We start from the raw sequence: 21,369 nt of genomic DNA, 5'->3' as shown, positions 1-21,369 counted from the left end.
AAGGAAGAATGGAGTAGGGAGACTCCTCCATTATTCAACTGTGTCAATTCAAACACCAAAGTTCTTTCTTATTAATCACAGGCATCTAGCCCACCTACCCTTTAAATCACACTTACTTTGCAATAAACTAGACAATAAATGTCATTTTGTACATTATTTTTTAAAATCTAGTTCTAAATCAATGCTTTTCCTAGGAATATTACTGATAGGCATAGAATATGAAAATCTCAACCCCAAATTAGTGCAGAATCAGCCATTGTTATATATTGATTCTTAATCTTAGATCACCTCTAAGATTAAACACCCACACTATTTAAATACTAATTTTAGAAATATGATTGCATTTCACATAGTTAACTATGTTTCCTTTGTCACACATCCTACTTTAAAATATAAGTAATTTCTGAGAAGTTGGGGATTTCTTTTTGATGTCATAGCCATGCCCATTGTATGAAAGCATTTATAGCTCAATAACTCAGTGTTTCAGCAATGTTTTCATCATGTATAACATTTTTGACCCTAAAGTAGTTTTAATGAAAATCTGAGCTACTTGAAAAAATGTAAAACTTCCTAAATACTTTTACACTTTGTTAGCGCTTGTAATTTGATGCTTAGAACAGTCATTTTCAAACTTTTTAAAGTAGATTCTTATTTATTAAAAGGAATGCTAGTATATTAAAACAGAAACAGCTGCTCTGTTGAGGATTGCTGGGTTCTAGACTCCACCCATCAGTTAAGTCTCTGCCAGACAGCCTCTTGCGTGCCACCAAAGAACTCTGGGGTACTTGAAGACAGTTTGATTATTGTTCAGATAAGGTGGTAATTAATTCTAAAAAGTGAAGGTTTTTCCCCTAATTAATAAGCTCTTCTGTCTCAGAAAAGTTATTCTACATGTAGGTATTTTTAAAAATTAGAAATAAACATAGAAATGAATTAATGAATTTATAATCTAATTCAAGTCATTTAAAAAATAAAAATAGTTAATTTTCATCATTAATCAGTAGACTTAAATAAAATTAAAATAGAATTTAAATATGTTTTAAATACTGGATTGCATAATAAAGAATAATTTTTAAAAATCACTAATATCTTAGTTTAAAGTATTGATAACAATATAAAAAAGTAAATTTAAATGTCAGTTATTTTTCACTGTAATCTGTGAACACAAAGCACTTTTTAGCTTATCATCACATAATAGTTTCTGCATATTAAAACCAGAAAATAAAGTCACCTCCTGGGTAAAAATGTATGTTTTTTCAAAGAGCAGTATAGTTTTTTATGATTTCTAAAATGATTTTCATTTCTTCCTTTTGGGGGAAAAATCATCATGTAAACAGCACCCGCATCATTTGTCTTTGAAAGAAGAGGCTTCTGATGTGGTTCGTCAAAAGAAGAAGTACCCAAAGAAGCCTAAAGCAGAGGCTGTGCTAACATCTCAACAGCCCACTCCTGAGACCTTGCCTGTGATCAATAAGAGTGACCTTAAGCAATATGACTTTCACAGCTCAGAGGAAGATGAATTTCCACAGGTGCTTGTTTTAAAACTATTTTACAGACATTTTCTTCTAGTCTTTTATATTGCTCTATTTTAAAACATAATATATTAGAGTTTTGATTCTTGCTTTCTTCACTTAATGTTATAACATAAACGTTTTCCACATTATTTATGTAGTTACTGAAATGGTTTTTGCTTTGTTATTTTCTATCAGTTGAATATATTTTATTTCTTTTGTGTAGCATTTAGGTGGTTTTAAGCTCTCCCTTTTATAAAAATGAGCATCTCTACCTCATCCTTCCATATTTGAAATAGATGATTAGAAACGGAAATCCTGAGCTAAAGATTATAAATATTTTAAGACATTTAACACATAATTATAAACATTCACCAATAATAATTTCCATATTCCATCAGCATTGTATTTTACAACTTTTAATGAAAATTGTGCTAATTTATTTAACAATAACTATTTGACTCCAAAGAAGATTTAGAATTGGTTCAAATTTTAACTTGTGAAAATAATTCTTTGGTTATATTATAGCAGTTTTATAGCAAATTTTAACAGTTTAAAAATCTCAATTTTTGTTTCGTATGTGCTGTCTTTTAAAACAAAACTTTTATTTTATATTCTAAAGGATTGATTTTAAAAAATACATTGTTTAGCACCTGGTGTAGCAGTGGCCTCCTTTTTTCTTTTTCATACAGTATAGGAAACCTAAAGAAAGTACTATAACGTGTTATTGTATTTCAACATTTTGACTGACTTGCTTAAAAAAATTTTTTTTAAATCAACATGACATAAATTTGGAAGCAAGACAGTTTATAAAACTCCTTGTTGTAGTAACTATTTAAAATCTAGAGTTTATATAAAATTTGTCTTCTTTGGCTAGATTATATTAGTTTCACTTTTTTGTAGATGATTTAGTTTTTCTAGCCCAGATAATATTTCAGCATTCACACACATTGTAATAATGCACAAAATGTGTTTAGTATGCTCTTTAAAAGCACTTAAATGAAGTCATTTATTAAAAGTTGTCAGATGGTCTTGCTCAAGGTTATGTGGCAGTCTGGATGGGAGGGCAGTTAAAAAAATATTTAAAAAATAAGTAAAATTGACAGAGGATTATGTTGTTAGACTCAGGCAGGGCTTTGAATAGTCATGGGACATGAATTAGATGACATTTTGAAGGAATGAGGGCACAAATAGTAGGTCTTTTCCAGATAGAAAATGTAGGGAAGGGTCCAAGACAGAGAAAACAGCATATTAGAAGGAATTGCTAGCAGTAAATTTAAGTGAGGAGTGAAATGGTTAGATAAATACATATATAAAAGCCAATAAAGTTCTGCTATACATTCCCAGCCTTTTAAGAATGATGCTAAGGGATACTGTGTTTAGTAGAAACTTTTTCTATATTGCTAGAATCAGTCTATCCAGTCTGATAGATGCACTCAGCATACTAGATATATTCCTCATCTATTAAGGAATCTTCATCTCTGTTCTAAATTCTTACATTTATTCATATAGTCCCCTTCCCACATGAAATTACATTTTGAAACTACTAGGTTCCTCTGAATCCTTGTACTGGGTCCTTGACAACATTAATTTTTATAATGGTATCCCTGGTTGCTAAACAGTAAGTAAGCATGGACCTATAGTTGAACATTATTCAGTGAGGCAGCTATTTAGAATGTGGCTCTTATAAAGTCAGGATTTTATTGTTTAAAAGATAATTAAAATAATCATATGCTTCTTCTGTGTCCAATAAACAAGAATAAAGGAATAAGGAGCCTTAAAGAACTTAAAGAACCAGACTTCTCCAACTGATTTGCAAAAGAGCAGAGTACAAACCAGTCTCTTCTCAGTCATGCTTCTGATTCTCCTAACATCAGCCCTGTCTTCTTAAATCTCAGACTAAATCCTGGAAACCCCTCCTTGGGTAATCCGGAGGAAGGGATGCAAAAAATTTCTGAGACTTTGTTTGTGACACTTTCTGTGTACATTGTAGAAGAGGTAGTTGCTTTATAAAGGAACCAAAGTGTAAAATTCACATTTGGGATTTCCTTTCAAGTTTCAGGTTTGAGTTTGGTTCCCTAGGAAGAAGAATCAGCCCCAGCTTACTGTTTCTGTGTCTCCCCCATAGGGTTGGTGGAGGTATATTGGAACCTCAAACAAATGCCTTTCTCCCCTGGATGATCCTGCTCAGTGGTAATTACCACAGTTTTGAAATAATGTGGAGAAAGCATTTTTCCTCTCAAAATAGGAAGAGAGGGATTTGTGAGGTTCAAAAGTTTGCAAGTAAATGTGGTTGAGCCAGCGTTGTCAGAAAAAGAGATGTACTCCAAAGTGAAATTGCGAGACAACTGAAACTTAAGTACCAAAACTTTTTTTTTTTTTTTATTTTAACCATTATGGGTAGAAATTTATCTAAACCATATTATTTCCTGCCAAATCAGAGTATATTTGTATTTCACTTAATCTGTTTTCGATAACATAATGTTTGCTATAATGTACCAGTGCTGCCTTAGAGGTCCGCTCAGATTATGGAGGGGGATTTGTCCTAGTCTCACTTGGTCTTGTGCTTTTAATATGTGACAACTTTTTGAAAGTCTTTATTCTTTAGCTGTCCAATGGTGAGATTAGTACTTCTAAACCAGTCTGCTTACCTTTTAGCAAGTCCTCTTTCCTCTTTTGATTTTCAGCTTCTGATCTGTTAAATTTTAAAAATGATTTTAAAAACAAGTAGGGAAATAAGGGACTCCCCTTTCAGTGCAGTGTATGAACTTTTCAGCTTTGGGGGATGGGAGGTTATTCATAAGCTTTTTTTCTCTTCCTAGTTTAAGGCTTTATTATAGAGAAATGAAGTTATTGTATAAAAGCATACCTACCTATAGATGAAGCATAATTATTATTACAAAGTATTTATGGCCACATACAATATTTATAAAATGTATAAATGGGGTATGTAAAAACCATACGAATTATTTTCAAGCTTAAAGCATTTACGTGTTCAGAAGCAGTTAAGCAATACCATGTAAACTGCAAGAACTTACCCATTAAAAATGATTATTAACCGTACAAAACTTGTGCTAATCTTTAAATATTTTGGGGAATTCACTACCTACTGTATGTAATGTGGAGTGATTCACTGTTTGTGATCAGATTCTGATTTTAGACCATTACAAAGACTGTTGACTTTTGGTAACTCCTAAATGGAACACTTCATGCTTCTTTCCTAGGTACCGTCCCCAGCATCAGAACCCGAAGAAGAAAATGATCCTGATGGTCCCTGTGCTTTCAGGAGGCGGGCAGGATGCCAGTATTATGCTGTAAGAACTATATTTTTTGTGGTGTTTTGGGAACTGGAATTAACAGATAACTCATGTCAAGATGACTTCAGTTCAATTCAGTTGCTAAGTCATGTCCAATTCCTTGCGACTCCCATGGACTGCAGCACACAGTCCATCACCAGTTCCCGGAGATTGCTCAAACTCCTGTCCATTGAGTCACTGATGCCATCGAACCATCTCATTCTCTGTTGTCCCCTTCTCCTCCCGCCTTCAGTCTTTCCCAGCATCAGGGTCTTTTCAGATGAGTCACTCCTTCACATCAGGTGGCCAAGTATTGGAGTTTCAGCTTCATCATCAGACCTTCCAGTGAATATTAAGGACTGATTTCCGTTAGCATGGACTGGTTGGATCTCCCTGCAGTCCAAGGGACTCTCAAGAATCTTCTCCACACCACAGTTCAAAAGTATCAATGCTTTGGTGCTCAGCTTTCTTTATAGTCCCAACTCTCACATCTATACGTGACTACTGGAAAACCTATAGCTTTGACTAGATGGACCTTTGTTGGCAAAGTAATGCCTCTGCTTTGTAATATGCTATCTAAGTTGGTCATAACTTTTGTTCCAAGGAGCAAGCGTCTTTTAATTTCATGGCTGCAGTCACCATCTGCAGTGATTTTGGAGCCCCCCAAAATAAAGCCTCTCACTTTTTCCATTGTTTCCCCTTCTATTTACCATGAAGTGATGGGACCGGATGCCATGATCTTAGTTTTCTGAAAGTTGAGTTTTAAGCCAACTTCTTCACTCTCCTCTTTCACTTTCATCCAGAGACTCTTTAGTTCTTCTTCCACTTTCCTCCATAAGAGTGGTGTCATCTGCATATCTCAGGTTATTGATATTTCTCCCAGCAGTCTTAATTCCAGCTTGTTCTTCATCCAGCCCAGAGTTTCTCACGATGTACTCTGCATATAGGTTAAATAAGCAGTGACAATATACAGCCTTGACATACTGCTTTCCCAATGTGGAACCAGTCTGTTGTTCCATGTCCTGTTTTAACTGTTGTTTCTTGACCTGCATACAGATTTCTCAGGAGGAAGGTCAGATAGCCTGGTATTCCCATCTCTTTTAAGAATTTTCCACAGTTTGTTGTGTTCCACACAGTCAAAGGTTTTGGCTTAGTCAATAAAGCAAAAGTAGATGTTTTTCTGGAACTTACTTGCTTTTTTTGATGACCCAATGGATGTTGGCAATTTTTTCTCTGGTTCCTCTGCCTTTTCTAAATCCAGGTTGATCATCTGGATGTTCACGATTCATGTACTGTTGAAGCCTGGCTTGGAGAATTTTGAGCATTACTTTGCTAGCATGTGAAATAAGTGCAATTGTGCTGGAGTTTGAACATTCTTTGGCATTGCCTTTTTTTAAGGATTGGAATGAAAACTCACCTTTTCCAGTCCTGTGGTCACTGCTGAATTTTCCAAATTTGCTGGCATATTGAGTGCAGCACTTTCACAGCATCATCTTTTAGGATTTGAAATAGCTCAGCTGGAATTTCATCACCTCCACTAGCTTTGTTTGTAGTGATGCTTCCTAAGGCCCACTTGACTTTGCATTCCAGGATGTCTGGCTCTAGGTGAGGGATCACACCATGGTGGTTATCTGAGTCATGAAGATCTTTTTTGTATAGTTCTTCTGTGTATTCTTGCCACCTCTTCTTAATATCTTCTGCTTCTGTCAGGTCCATACCATTTCTGTCCTTTATTGTGCTCATCTTTGCATGAAATGTTCCCTTGGTATCTCTAACTTTCTTGAAGAGATCTCTAGTCTTTTCTGTTTTATTGTTTTCCTCTATTTCTTTTCATTGATCACTGAGGAAGTCTTTCTTATCTCTCCTTACTATTCTTGGAGCTCTGCATTCAGATGGGTATGTCTTTCCTTTTCTCCTTTGCCTTTAGCTTTCTTTTTTTCTCAGCTATTTGTAAGGCCTCCTCACACAACCATTTTGCCTGTCTGCATTTCTTTTTCTTAGGGATGGTCTTGATCACTGCCTCCTGTACAGTGTCACAAACCTCTGTCTGTAGTTCTTCAGGCACTCTGTCTATCAGATCTAATCCTTTGAATCTATTTTCACTTCCACTGTATGATTGTAAGGGATTTGATTTATATCATACATGAATGGTCTAGTGGTTTTCCCTACTTTCTTCAATTTAAGTCTGAATTTTGCAATAAGGAGTTCATGATCTGAGCCACCGTCAGCTCCTGGTTACTACTTTGCCAGCAAAGGTCCATCTAGTCAAAGCTATGGTTTTTCTAGTAGTCATGTATGGATGTGAGAGTTGGACTATAAAGAAAGCTGAGTGCTGAAGAAGTGATGCTTTTGAACTGTGGTGTTGGAGAAAACTCTTGAGATTCCCTTGCACTGCAAGGAGATCCAACCAGTACATGCTAAAGGAAATCAGTCTTGAATATTCACTGGAAGGACTGATGCTGAGGCTGAAATTCCAATATTTTAGCCACCTGATGTGAAGAATTGACTCATTGGAAAAGACCCTGATGCTGGGCAAGATTGAAGGTGGAAGAAGGGAAAGTCAGAGGACAAGCTGGTTGGATGGCATCACTGACTTGATGGACATGAGTTTGAGCAGGCCCTGGGAGTTGGTGATGGACAGGGAAGCCTGGCGTGCTGCAGTCCATGGAGTTGCAAAGAGTCAGACACAACTGAGGACTGAACTGAACTGAACTGAGGAAATGGGAAGGCTAAGAAACGCACAGTATGTCGTTAAAAATAGAGGAAGTATGAATTTCATCTGTGCTTGCTTGCTTTTTTTTCCTCTATTTTTCAAATTATGAAAGTATGATAACACATTTACAGAAGACGTGGAAAATACAGAACAAAGTTGCATATAGTTCCACCATATATTACAATTATTTAAGTAGATAAATTAAGATTTTTAGTTGAATTTCAATATCAAACTCTTAAAAATTAATAGAATGAATTTACAGAAAAGTAGAAGCATATAGTAGACCTGAAAAGCACCATGCACCAATTCAACATAATTGAAATTTATACAGTTTTCACACAACTGTGGGATACAAATTCTATTCAGGTTTTCATTGACTACAAACTGGGTGACACTAGAACATACTCAGGTACCTAGAATAAGGTCATGCTTGCTTTCTTGAAGTGCAATTTTTGAAAATCCTATTGAAGTCTCTGTAATATATCTCAGTAGCAAGTTTATAAATTACTAAATTCATTATCTCTAGAGTCGCTGAGAGTTGGACACTACTGAGCAACTGAACAGCAACTCTTCTACATAAATGTTAAAAGCCACATTGTTCTTTAAAGATATATTTCTTTTAAAATATATCTTAAATATATTGATAGTCATAAAAATTTAAGTTATTTTGATGAGTGAACTTCTATATCAGTTTTATAGAATTTTACCTGGTTAACATTTAAATCCCGATTTTAAATTTTTATATCTAAATTTTAATTGTTCTAATACTGTAGTTACTTTATCATGATTTAACTTTTCTTCATTTCAGAATTATTCTATGAGTTTCAGTTTTTCTTTCCATTTTGTGCAGCCTCGTTTGGACCAAACTAACCGTTCATTTGGAAATTCAGAATTGGCAGATTTGGATAAGTTAAGATACAGGCATTGTCTTACAACACTCACAGTCCCAAGACGATGTATAGGATTTGCAAGAAGGCGAATTGGCAGAGGTGGAAGGTAAACTGTTCGTTTTGACATGGTATTTGTTTACAAGATGGAAGGGATGGTATCAAGAAAATGTTATTAACTTCTTGTAGGTAATATTTGGCTTTATATTGCTTTTCAGGGTCATAATGGACCGGATAGCCACAGAACATGACCCAGTCCTGAAACAGATAGACCCTGAAATGCTGAATGGTTTTTCAAGCGCTTCCCAAAATATAGACTTTCCTTCTAATTTCTCTCGGACCAATGCTTCCAATAAACATTGTGAAAATAGACTGTCCCTTTCTGAAATATTAAGCAATATCAGATCATGTCGACTACAGTGTTTCCAGCCAAGGCTACTAAATTTACAGGACAGTGATAGTGAAGAATGTACCTCAAGAAAACCAGGGCAGACTGTGAACAATAGAAGAGTTTCTGCAGCATCTGTAGCTTTATTGAACACCAGCAAGAATGGCATATCAGGTAAGTTGCTACTTGTTAAAAGTATATCCTCTTCTCTTCTTAATTTTTCATTATCCACTAAATAGCCTTTCAGGATGAATTTTGAAGGTTTATTTTCATGATCCTACTGAGGAAAGGAATTTTAGCTTAACCTATGTTTTTTTTTCCCCCAATGTAGGAAACTAAACTATTATTGTGGTTTGCATTTTAACCAAAAGTTCCAAACCAATACCTGTAAAACCACTCACTTTGACTGTGCGTACCTGGTACAATGAGTGTGCAGGGAGAATGTGTAGAGAATTCTCTCTGGGCAGAGTGATTATTAGCTACTATCAGATCATCATAGCACAAAAGTGTTTTTGTTATAGAAAGCTTAACACACTAACCTGACAGGCTCCTCTGTCCATGGAATTCTCCAGGCAAGAATACTGGAGTGGGTTACCATTTCTTTCTCCGGGGGATCTTCCTGACCCAGGGATCAAACCCAGGTCTCTTGCATTGTAAGCAGATTCTTTACCATCTAAGCCACCAGGGAAGCCTCTTTTCCTTTCCCTTTCACTTATTATATTAACTTTGCTTAAATTTAAGCATTTGCCCCTCAGAAATTCCATTAAAGCTTTCTTTCTGAAAAATGTAGTTTTGGTCTGATAATATACCTCTCTAATTGAGATCAAGAAGTATTTTTCATTTTAAGAGGCATTGTACTAAAATTAATATACCTCAGCATTGTAAATAATGTGTAACATCTAGAGACTCTAAGATGTAATTTTGATTTGTTTTCTTCTGTGGATAGTCTTCTCTTTATCACATATATATAAGTGTATAATTTGTGAGTGTCTATACAAAGGCAAAGCTAGATGTGGCTTGACTTAAACTGTTGATATCCTTTCTTTCTGTAAAATGTATTTATTTCTAAATTATTTCCTGGACAGTGTATTTTAGTATATAAAATTGATATGCTTCTTCAAAGTGATTTTAAATCATTTTAGGTTGAAATTTTGTCTATGTAGTGTTTAGTCCTTTTTAATTACTGAGCTGTTTATTTTCAAACTTTACTTAGATGTTTGTCTATTTAAAGGTTGTTATGGAAAATTGGATTTGTTTGAATGATTGGAAGTTGGCATATCATTTCTCCAACTTAGTTGGTTAATTTTCTCCCAAACGAATTTAGGTAAGGAAAATGGTATCTGATTATACATAAAGTTCATGAGTGTGAAGTTTAATGACCTTTTGAAGCTGAAATGGATTAATACCTAATATGACTTTAGACAGCAGGATTCTTAGAAGTGTAGAAATAGTAGGAGCCAGACATCCTGGAATGTGAAGTCAAGTGGGCCTTTAGGAAGTATCACTGAGAACAAAGCTAGTGGAGGTGATGGAATTCCAGTTGAGCTGTTTCAAATCCTGAAAGATGATGCTGTGAAAGTGCTTCACTCAATATGCCAGCAAATTTGAAAAACTCAGCAGTGGCCACAGGACTGGAGAAGGTCAGTTTTCATTCCATCCCAAAGAAAGGCAATGCCAAAGAATGCTCAAACTACCTCACAATTGCACTCATCTCACACGCTAATAAAGTAATGCTCAAAATTCTCCAAGCCAGGCTTCAGCAATATGTGAACAGTGAACTTCAGATGTTCAAGCTGGTTTTAGAAAAGACAGAGGAACCAGAGATCAAATTGTCAACATCCGCTGGAGCCCATTCATGAACATCATCGAAAAGGCAAGAGAGTTCCAGAAAAACATCTGTATCTGCTTTATTGACTAAGCCAAAGCCTTTGACTGTGTGGATCACAGTAAACTGGAAAATTCTGAAAGAGATGGGCATACCAGACCACCTGACCTGCCTCTTGAGAAATCTTTATGCAGGTCAGGAAGCAACAGTTAGAATTGGACATGGAACAACAGACTGGTTCCAAATAGGAAAAGGAGTACGTCCAGGCTGTATATTGTCACCCTGCTTATTCAACTTATATGCAGAGTACATCATGAGAAACGCTGGGCTGGAAGAAGCACAGCTGGAATCAAGATTGCTGGGAGAAATATCAATAAACTCAGATATGCAGATGACACCACCCTTATGGAAGGAAGCGAAGAAGAACTAAAGAGCCTCTTGATGAAAGTGAAAGAGGAAAGTGAAAAAGTTGGCTTAAAGCTCAACATTCAGAAAACTAAGATCATGGCATCTGGTCCCATCACTTCATGGCAAATAGAAGGGGAAACAGTGGAAAAAGTAAGAGGCTTTATTTTGGGGGGCTCCAAAATCACTGCAGATGGTGACTGCAGCCATGAAATTAAAAGATGCTTACTTCTTGGAAGGAAAGTTAGGACCAACCTAGACAACATATTAAAAAGCAGAGACATTACTTTGCCAATGAAGGTCTGTCTAGTCAAGGCTATGGTTTTTCCAGTAGTCATGTATGGATGTGAGAGTTGGACTATAAAGAAAGCTGAGCACCGAAGAATTGATGCTTTTGAACTGTGGTGTTGGAGAAGACTCTTGAGAGTCCCTTGGACTGAAGGAGATCCAACCAGTCCATCCTAAAGGAGATCAGTCCTGGGTGTTCATTGGAAGGACTAATGTTGAAGCTGAAACTCCAGTACTTTGGCCACCTGATGCAAAGAACTGACTCATCTGAAAAGACCCTGATGCTGGGAAAAATTGAAGGTGGGAGGAGAAGGGGATGACAGAGGATGAGATGATTGGATGGCATCACAGACTTAATGGGAATGCTTTTGGATAAACTCCAGATTTTGGTGATGGACATGGAGGCCTGGCATGCTGCAGTCATGGGGTCACAAAGGGTCAGACACGACTGAGCGACTGAACTGAACTGTCAAATATTAGGTCACATCCTTTTTTAGCCAACTCTAAGACATTATTCAAATTATTTAACTGAAATTCTTGTACCAAAAATTACAATAATTTTGCCAAAAAGAGAGTTTAAAAACATATCAACCATAAGCATTTATAAGTAGATTTGACCATAGATTGAATTTTTTCTCTACCAATGAATGTCATAACAAAGGATTGGTTTTAAATGTTCCTTCTCAACTTGAATATGGCCAAATATTTGCAGCTTTCTACTGTACTTTCTTGAAACACTTCAGAACTATTTGACTTGACTCTTCCAGAAAATATATATGTTTCTCTTTATTGTATCATCAGTACTCGGCATGTATGGATTCAGAATATAACAAGTCCATACAGTCAGCTCTAGAATTTTATGACACTACCATGTATCAGCATAAAATAAGCATTTGAAATATTATTTTAGGCTTGCATACACTTCTCAGGGAATTTAAATCACATATATGTGATAGATAATAAGATTTTTTCTATTTTTACCTTTCCCCTGTCATCAGAAAAAAATAGTGGTTTTGGTCTATGCCATTTTTCCTTCTTATGTTTATGTTTGTTATGTAATGGTACTGTGTCTCAATTTAGTACCATTCCATTATTTGTTATTAAAGGATTTTGTTCATGTTTTCTCTCTGCTAACTATAACCCTCTGTAGTCATTGAAGTCACAGGGTGGTTTGTTTTTAACAAATTTCTTTTGTTTCAAAATATTAGGCATGGTATATAAATTCATAATGAGACGTGTTTTTAACAGCAGTTTTGTAAACAACTGAAAAGCTGTAGCAGTTATTTGTTTGTTTGGGCCACCCTACAGGGCCTGCGGGATCTTAGTTTCTCAATCAGAAATCAAACCTGGGCCCACAGCAGTAAAAGTGTAGAATCCTAGCTATTGGACCACCAGGGAATTTGCCCATGGCAGTTTTAAGTACGCCCCTTAGCAGTTATGTTCATTACATAGTTTCTCAGTTCTGGATAGATCATTTAAAGTGGATTCAGTTACACTTCAGTAAATATGGATAGAAATTCCTTTTTTACCTAAAGAGAATTTAAGGAATTTCTTAAAAGTTACATTTTTATATTTGATGTGCTTAGTCACTCAGTCGTGTCTGACTCTTTGTGACTCCATGAACAGTAGCCCACCAGGCTCCTCTGTCCATGGGATTCTCCAGGCAAGAATACTGGAGTGGGTTGCCATTTCCTTCTCCATTATATTTGATGGACATATGCAAAAGAATTGAATCCTCATACATTTGGTTTCTTTTAATCTATGTGTCTGTAACACTTGTGCTTTCTGCTTAATTGTTAGTGGACTTGGTCAGGAGAACATACGTGTCTTTAAGAGTAACAGGACTGATTCAGAACCATGTTTTTATTTGGCAGAGAGTATCATCTGTTTCACAGCTGGGAAATTCACAGCAAATAAAGGGTTTGATCAGAAATAGAAACCTGATACCCATGACCCTTGTGTCACAAGTTCCTTAGTTCTTAAACAACAACCTTGAACATGAGAGCCACTGACAGAAAATTTTCTTCCTTTTATGTTGTTAATAACCCAGTTAATGTTTTTCAAGTCATAGTTGCTGTGTCCTGAATGTAATCTAATTATTATTTTCGGTACCATACTAAATGGACTTAAAGGGAAACAAATAGAATTGTGTGTCCTAGGTACTAGTAAGAACTAAAACTGAGGACTTCATTTAGTTAATTATTAAATAAAAGTATGTTGTCTTAATTGAAAACCTATTCTCAAAGAATAGAAGTAGGACAGAGAAAGGAAAGACAGATGTGCTAAATAAAGGAAGTGCATAACCAAGGAAAATTATTTTTAATACATAATTATTTAAGATCTAACATATGCAGAGCATTATGTTAAGTGTTTGGAAGTTGCAGAATTTTAGAAGACAATAATCCTTACCTTCAGGGAGCTTATAACAAGCAAATATTATATTATTTAAATAAATAGATGATAAAGTTTTCAGTCATTTGAAACTGCAGTATTTGTTCTTTTGAGATACTATTCTTAAATCCCAACCTTAAGAAAATATATTTCACATCTAAAAGTAGCATTGCTTGTTCAGACTCGAAGGGCAGTTTATGTTTAATCTTGGGTTAGACTAATGCATGGTTGCAGTGTCTTTTCCCATTCTTTCTGAAAATGGTATAAAATGTTTGCAAGCATGAAAGTTTTTTAAAAAGGAAAACTATGTTTTAACACCAGCTGAGGTACTCACAAGGACTTATTTTTTAAGTTAGAGTCACTTCCAAAGGTGAGAAATAGATTTAGACTTCAGGAGTTTAAAAGATTTTAGTTTGACTGCTAAAGGAAATCATACTGAAATTTCAATTATAACTATTTAGCTTGGGTTTCAGAAGTTTAAATGGATCTTTATTCTGTTTTATCGTCAAATTTCATTTGTTCCTCATTCCCCACCCCTTTCACCCTCTCACTTCCTGTCTCACCTCTCATCTTCACCCCGGTTAGTATCCCCACAGTTTTGCAGTTTACTCATTAGTTACATTAGAGGATGTGAATAGTCCTGGATTATACTGTCGGCTTTTGTGGATCGGAAGATTTGTCCTCAGAGTAGGTCCAGTGGTTTTTTGTGAACCTTACCTGGTTGCTTGCTATTATCTAGAAGGATTAAAATACGATCTCCTCCTCCATGTAACCCCAGATCCAGCTTTTAAAACAAACAGACATTGCATATAATCAGCATTGTTTCAACAAGTTATATATTAAAACTTTTATAATAGACCTACCTGGTAGATGATGACGTGCCAAATAATCATTTTGACTTTTAGATGATTTTTACTATCACATTAGATGTTCTTCATTAAGCTGCAAAAACTTGGTCTAGGCTAGTATTTTAAAATATTCGTGGCCTCCCAAGAATCACTTTAGCCTACTTTTAGAAAAACACTGAATTAAAAGTTAGAAGATTATTTTTTCAAAGGTAGCAGATACAAGCACAAAAATCATGTGTTTATACTCGGTTGTAGGGTGGTCATCTAGAAAATCCAGATTGTGTTTCTATTCGGTGTTTCTTTTTATTAGTTTATCAATGAAACAACAGTAAAAAGTTGACTGCTGCTGCTGCTAAGTTGCGTCAGTCATGTCCGACTCTGTGCAACCCCGTAGACGGCAGCCTACCAGGCTCCTCTGTCCTTGGGATTCTCCAGGCAGGAACACTGGAGTGGGTTGCCATTTCCTTCTCCAATGCGTGAAAGTGAAGTCGCTCAGTCGTGTCTGGCTCTCCGTGATTCCATGGACTGTAGCCTAGGCTCCTCTGTCCATGGGAGTTTCTAGGCAAGAGTACTGGAGTGGGTTGCCATTGCGTTCTCCGAAAAAGTTGACAGATACTTTTAAAGATTTCACACATACTCAAGAATGTTTTCTCTGGGCCCAAGTTTAAGAAACTGATGTAAAGCTTTATCAATATACCAGTGTAAAATCTAGTGGAGGTACCTAGAGTATGTTTGTGTTGGATCGCTGTCAGATTATGAGAGGGAAAGGTGATAAGGGATCAGGCTAGCAGAGCACCTTGTAGGAACCACATGACTGAAAGGTAAAGAACAAAAGGAGGAATGCCTGCGATTTTTGAGAACAGAATCAACATTCTAAGGGTGGTGACAGATATTCTATGAAAAGCTACATGGATCCATCTGAGGCATAGAAGCTGACTGATAAGGCAGGTAGAAAGACAGCCAGAAAGGTTAGAGGCTTTAGTGAAAAACAGACTGTCAGTTATATGCTCAAAATATTTAGAAATGCAAGTGTGTTACTAATGTACAGAATGACAATTTGCATGTGTAAAAGGGGAAATTCTATGATATGTGTACCTATTAGAATGTGTTACCCAGGGAGATTTGCAAAACCTCTTACTTAGGGAAAGGAACATTTCCTGCCTTTTGCCTTCATAAAACAATCAGATTGTAGTTACTTTTTTTAAAAAATTATTTATTTTTAATTGAAGGCTAATTGCTTTACAGTATTGAATTGGTTTCTGCCAAACATCAGCATGAATCAGTCATAGGTTTACCCATGTTCCTTCCCACCTGCCTCCCCATCTCACCCTTCTAGGTTGTTACTGAGCCCTGGTTTGAGTTCCCTGAGTCATACAACAAATTCCCATTGGCTGTCTGTTTTACATATGGTAATATATGTTTCCGTGTTACTCTCTGCATACCTCCCATCCTCTCCTTCCCCTGCCAGCTGTGTCCATGAGGCTGTTCTCAGTGTCTGTGTTCTCCACTGCTACTCTGAAAATAGGTTCATCAGTACCGTCTTTGTAGATTCCATATATGTGTGTTAGTATACGATAATTGTTTTTCTCTTTCTGACTTACTTCACTCTGTATAATAGGCTCTAGGTTCATCCACCTCATTAGGACTGACTCATTTTATGGCTGAATAATATTCCATTGTATATATGTACCACAGCTTTTTTATCCATTCATCTGTTGATGGACATCTAAGTTGCTTCCATGTTCTAGCTATTATAAATAGAGCTGCAATGAACATTGGGTTACATGTGTCTTTCCTCAGGATATATGCCTTGTAATGGGATTGCTGGGTCATATGGTGGTTTTACTCCTAGTTTTTTAAGATATCTCTGTGTTCTGCATAGTAACTGTGTCAATTTGCAGATTGTCAGTTACTTTTAAACTGACAGGACTTGGACGTGTTGGATAGGGTAGATTTATGACCAGCATGAAATTTACTTTTAAGCTAGCAACTTTTGAGAGCAACTAGTAGAAAGAACTTGACCCTAAGCAAGAGAAACAGATATGGTTTCTTTTTTCATACATTCCCACTTCTTTATGTCACTACAATGCATCACTGACTCGATGGACGTGAGTCTCAGTGAACTCCAGGAGTTGGTGATGGACAGGGAGGCCTGGCGTGCTGCGATTCATGGGCCCACAAAGAGTCGGACACTACTGATCTGATCTGATCTGAACCCTTCCAAAGCTGGGCCCCCATCCTATGTCTCGTTCCTAAAGAGGTATCTTCACACTATAAGTGTGACATTTTCCTGGTGTATTTTAATGCTTACCTCTTGATAACTTAAAGTCAGTGTAAGAAATAAATTTCTTATGGAAGTATTTCTGTAACTTATGAAAGGAAAAATAATTAGTGGAGAAGGTGCTTTCCTTTTGATCAGTACTATGACTGTGCCATTAAAACCATACTACATTTCTGACCACTTTTACTCATCTTAACAAAATGAAAGAGGTCAATTAGGGAGGGTGTTCTGTATGTGTTCCAATTCTGTGTCATGATTGCTATTTTTGTCTGAAGAATGTTTAATGCTCTAGAAAATTCCAAATGAGAAACATAAGCAATTTTCAAGCACAAAACACCTTATAGTGTTTAAAAACAACAACAAACTAGATGTTAAGAATGAATCTAACATGCTGAGTTTGAGGCAAAGGGGAAGAAGAAAAAAATGAATTTACTATTTTAAGCATATCCATATTTTTGAATTAAGTTTTACCACCAGTGGTTTTCAACCAGTAGCAGAATCAGGAATGAGAATTTTTGTATCAAAGCCAGCATGAGTTTTTAAGAAGTTGGACAACACTTGACCATTAATTTGAGTCATTTCAATGATGTCTTGGTTGAGATTTTATACATTTTCTATGGTGAAAAGGATGGAGTTCTTGAACAAATTAATGGTTTCAACAAGTCAGGGCAGTAAGTAGACATGTCCCTCCCCAGACCAGGAAATTTTATTAGCATCCCTTTTTGATATCTACATAAATGATCATCTTTTCATAAGAACAACTAGAATACCTCTAATTGGCAACATTTTGTTAGTTAATAACTACTAACCAAAACTAATTTTTTTGCTAAAAGAATACAATTTGTTCTTTCAAGTAATTTATATATACATTTTTTCTGAAGTAAGATTTTATGATTTTCTGACTTAAAAGATTTTGAAAAATGAAAAAATTCTCATTATCCTCATTTCTGTCTGAATTTTTAAATAGCTGCTAAAAGTGTATCCTGTTTGGTTTTATTCCTCACTTAAAATTCAGTGCTATGGATTTCTCACCTTTTCATCACAACATAAACCTAAGCTCTGGACAAACATCATGCTGCATTTGAGAGTAGATTATACTAACACCAGATTACAAGTCTACTTCTTCTGAATTGGTACACTGGTTTATATACAGAAGACTTAAATAGATGTATTTGGGCTTAAGGTTTTCCTTCCTGCCTTTGTATGTAATAAACTATTTTTAATCTCTCCCAAGGTTCTCATACAGCTGGAAATTAATGAACACTTCACATTTTCATTTGATTTTGAAGATTTTAAACTTAGAATTTGTTATTATTTTTTATTTAAAAATAGAATACTTGCAATGAATTCAACATGTGCAAAGAAAGACATTTGATTTTGTTGGTAATTCAGTAAGATAACTAATATGTACTTCAAAAATACAGGTAATAGTGAAATTTTAGAATGAGCACTATCATAGGCCCATCTTCGAAAAATAAAATTGCTGTCTGTCTAAGAACTGTTTCTCCATAACAGTCCAATCCTAATTTTAATGATAACGTTGTGTAACAGAAATGAAGGCCTATCTAAAGTTTTGTCCATCTCTGGGGCTTAATTCCTTCATAGAAAATAAGCTGTACTTTGCACAACTTGTTATGTCTAATTTACTATCATATATATAATTTCTCATTTGTGATTATGCTAAATGGAAAACTTTGGTGGGGATTTCTAGTTAAGTAACATTAGTTGAAGGTCGTGTTTAAACTCCTTTAGGTCATATTGATTAAGTTAGCTAATTTACATTTAAAGGTTGACTTAAATTAGTTGAGAATTCTTTATATGTATCTTTTCTTCCCAACTACATTATAAGACTTTATAGCAGGGACCTTCTTTTAAATTTTTTTTTTTTCTCTGTTCAGCACTTTTCATTGTAGATAGTAAATACTTGCTGATGGAGTGAAATAGCTGGGAGAAAGGAAAGAAAACAATAAAGAAAAATAGAGTAAAATGGCTCTGGTAGTACCTGCATTCTGATATGATTTAATGTTTTGTGGCTCTAATAATATACTGACTTCTATGGAGATAGCTTTGTGTCCTCTAAATAAGTTTATCAGTGATGTACTTAAATATCAGTGAGTGAAAGTTTGTTTACATTGCTTTCGAGAAAAGTGTTTCTTATTATAACTTGATAACTTTTTTTAAAGTAATTTTTTAAATAAAAGTTTTAAATGTCTTATTTTTATTTGGCATTTAGTAACTTAACACAGTTGGTAACAGCATAATTGATTACATCTGAGGATGCATTGTATCTTTAATTTTCTAACATATCTCATTTCTAGCCCATGTTTTTATAGGTAGTACTTTAGGCATCTATTGGCTTAACATGTGGTTTAAGTCTGAATAAATGGAGGAATCCTCAAATTAGAGCTGTGTTATACAGTAAAAACTACAAATGGTAACTTCTTAAGCATGTAATATTAGAAGGTATAAGCTGCTTTGGCTGAAGGGTGTATCATTTTTACCCTGTTCTTTGCTGCTGATGTATAATATATACTGTGATTTGAAATTACTTTTCATCTTAATTGTGGAGCAACTTCAGATTGTATTCTACTTGTTAAAAGTACTTTAAAACATGCATATTTCTAAAATTAATGTCCTTTGCCAGTGTCAGGGGGCATCACGGAAGAGCAGTTTCAGACTCATCAACAGCAGTTAGTTCAAATGCAAAGGCAGCAGCTTGCTCAGCTTCAGCAGAAACAGCAATCTCAGCATTCCTCGCAACAGACACATCCAAAAGCACAGGTAAAGCTGTCTTTGAATCATGGTTATGTCTGTTCTTTCATAATTACGTCATTTTAAAAAAATTTTAGTCAAGTCAAGCAGATAACCTTGTTATTGCTACTCTTGATTTTGAAGATAAAACCTGTGTCTTTTTCAGTTAATTTAACTAATTTTAAGTAACTAGTTTTTGTTTCATGAGAGGAGCACTAGAGCCAAATATAGTATTTTTAATTTAGGAAAGAAATTGCTACATATTTTTGGAAAGTTCACTAAGAATTCATCAGTTCAGTTCAGTTCAGTCACTCAGTTGTGTCCGACTCTTTGCGACCCCATGAATCACAGCACGCCAGGCCTCCCTGTCCATCACCAACTCCCAGAGTTCACTCAGACTCACGTCCATCGAGTTGGTAATGCCATCCAGCCATCTCATCCTCTGTCGTCCCCTTCTCCTCCTGCCCCCAATCCCTCCCAGCATCAGAGTCTTTTCCAGTGAGTCAACTCTTTGCATGAGGTGGCCAAAGTACTGGAGTTTCAGCTTTAGCATCATTCCTTCCAAGTTTTCCTTAGGCACCATTAAATGATTGACAGTAGAGCCAAGACTGTATAAATAAATACCTAATAACAGCGTAATTGCTAGAAGAAAGAAGCCCTGCCAGCACCTTGAGATGAGGCAGTGAGACTCATTTTGGACTTCTGGCCTCCAGAACTGTATGAGAATAAATTTCTGTTGTTTAACCCTCTAAAAAGCTGTTACTAACCCTGAACAAGTTTTATACAGAATCAAAAAGAACATGACCATTAAACTTGCCTTTGTTTGCCCTTTATGAATCTCAGGTATTTCAGCCTACTGAAAAGTTAGGCTAAGATACATTTTTACATTGGGACAAAAATGGCTGTCAGTCATCTTTGTCATTTCATTTTGCCCACAGTATCTAGATTGTCAAGTATTTTTAAAAATTTTATTTATTTTAAATGAAACAAAGATGAATATTTTTAATGATGAAAGGTACAATTCACAAAGAAGATAGACATCATAAACCATTAGACACTTTAGCAACAAAGATATGTGAAGCAAATATCAGAAGAGATATAAGGGGAAAAAATACATAATCATAGATTGTCAAGTATTTTTAAAGGCGTTAACACTTGGAAAAATGAATAGGGCTTAAAGATTTGGATTGTTTATTACCCTAGCTGTTTCTTACAAATAGTTGCTTCCCAGTTTAAGAAATAATAAAAAAGTAACTTTCTTATTTCACAGATGAAAATAGTCTGTGAAGTCCTAGATCTCTTAACATTTGGATTGTTTATTTGGATTGTTTATTACCCTAGCTGTTTCTCATAAATAGTTGCTTCCCAGTTTAAGAAATAATAATAAAGTAACTTTCTTATTTCACAGATGAAAATAGTCTGTGAAGTCCTAGATCTCTTAACATAAACACTTGTTAACTGTTCAGAATGAAAAAGGCAACAGCCTCTTGGGTTTTCTCACTTCTTTAAGTGTTTGTGCACTCACATCTAAAAGTTAGAGTTTAACTCTGTTTCTCTTATAGGGCTCAAGCACCTCTGACTGTATGTCTAAAACACTTGACTCAGCCAGCGCCCATTTTGCTGCATCTGCAGTGGTCAGTGCACCTGTTCCAAGTCGCAGTGAGGTAGCCAAGGAACAGAACACTGGCCACAGCAACATAAACGGTGTTGTCCAGCCTTCAGGTAAGCCTGTTGTTTCAAGTGATACTTACTAGCTCAGAGTTGCAACTCAGTGATTTGAGATAT

The 21,369-nt window shown here is 35.6% G+C and overlaps 1 protein-coding gene across 2 annotated transcripts in view; it reads left to right on the top strand.

Moving 5' to 3' along the window:
• The window catches only part of EPC2 (enhancer of polycomb homolog 2), a 127,428-nt gene that overhangs the window by 102,598 nt on the left and 3,461 nt on the right, over positions 1-21,369 (top strand). Inside the window, exons 7-12 of one of the 2 annotated variants that reach the window (XM_061438410.1) lie at positions 1,338-1,529; positions 4,736-4,825; positions 8,371-8,516; positions 8,626-8,969; positions 19,478-19,614; positions 21,147-21,306. In XM_061438410.1, the coding sequence (XP_061294394.1) occupies positions 1,338-1,529; positions 4,736-4,825; positions 8,371-8,516; positions 8,626-8,969; positions 19,478-19,614; positions 21,147-21,306 (1,069 nt within the window). The remainder of the gene's footprint in view (positions 1-1,337; positions 1,530-4,735; positions 4,826-8,370; positions 8,517-8,625; positions 8,970-19,477; positions 19,615-21,146; positions 21,307-21,369) is intronic. The other variant, XM_061438417.1, reaches the window with a different exon arrangement.

The sequence above is a fragment of the Bos javanicus genome, chromosome 2 (assembly GCF_032452875.1).
Source record: "Bos javanicus breed banteng chromosome 2, ARS-OSU_banteng_1.0, whole genome shotgun sequence".
In the NCBI taxonomy this organism is placed as follows: domain Eukaryota; kingdom Metazoa; phylum Chordata; class Mammalia; order Artiodactyla; family Bovidae; genus Bos; species Bos javanicus.
The sequence above is the reverse complement of the archived record's forward strand: the minus strand, read 5'-3'. Positions and strand labels throughout refer to the sequence as shown.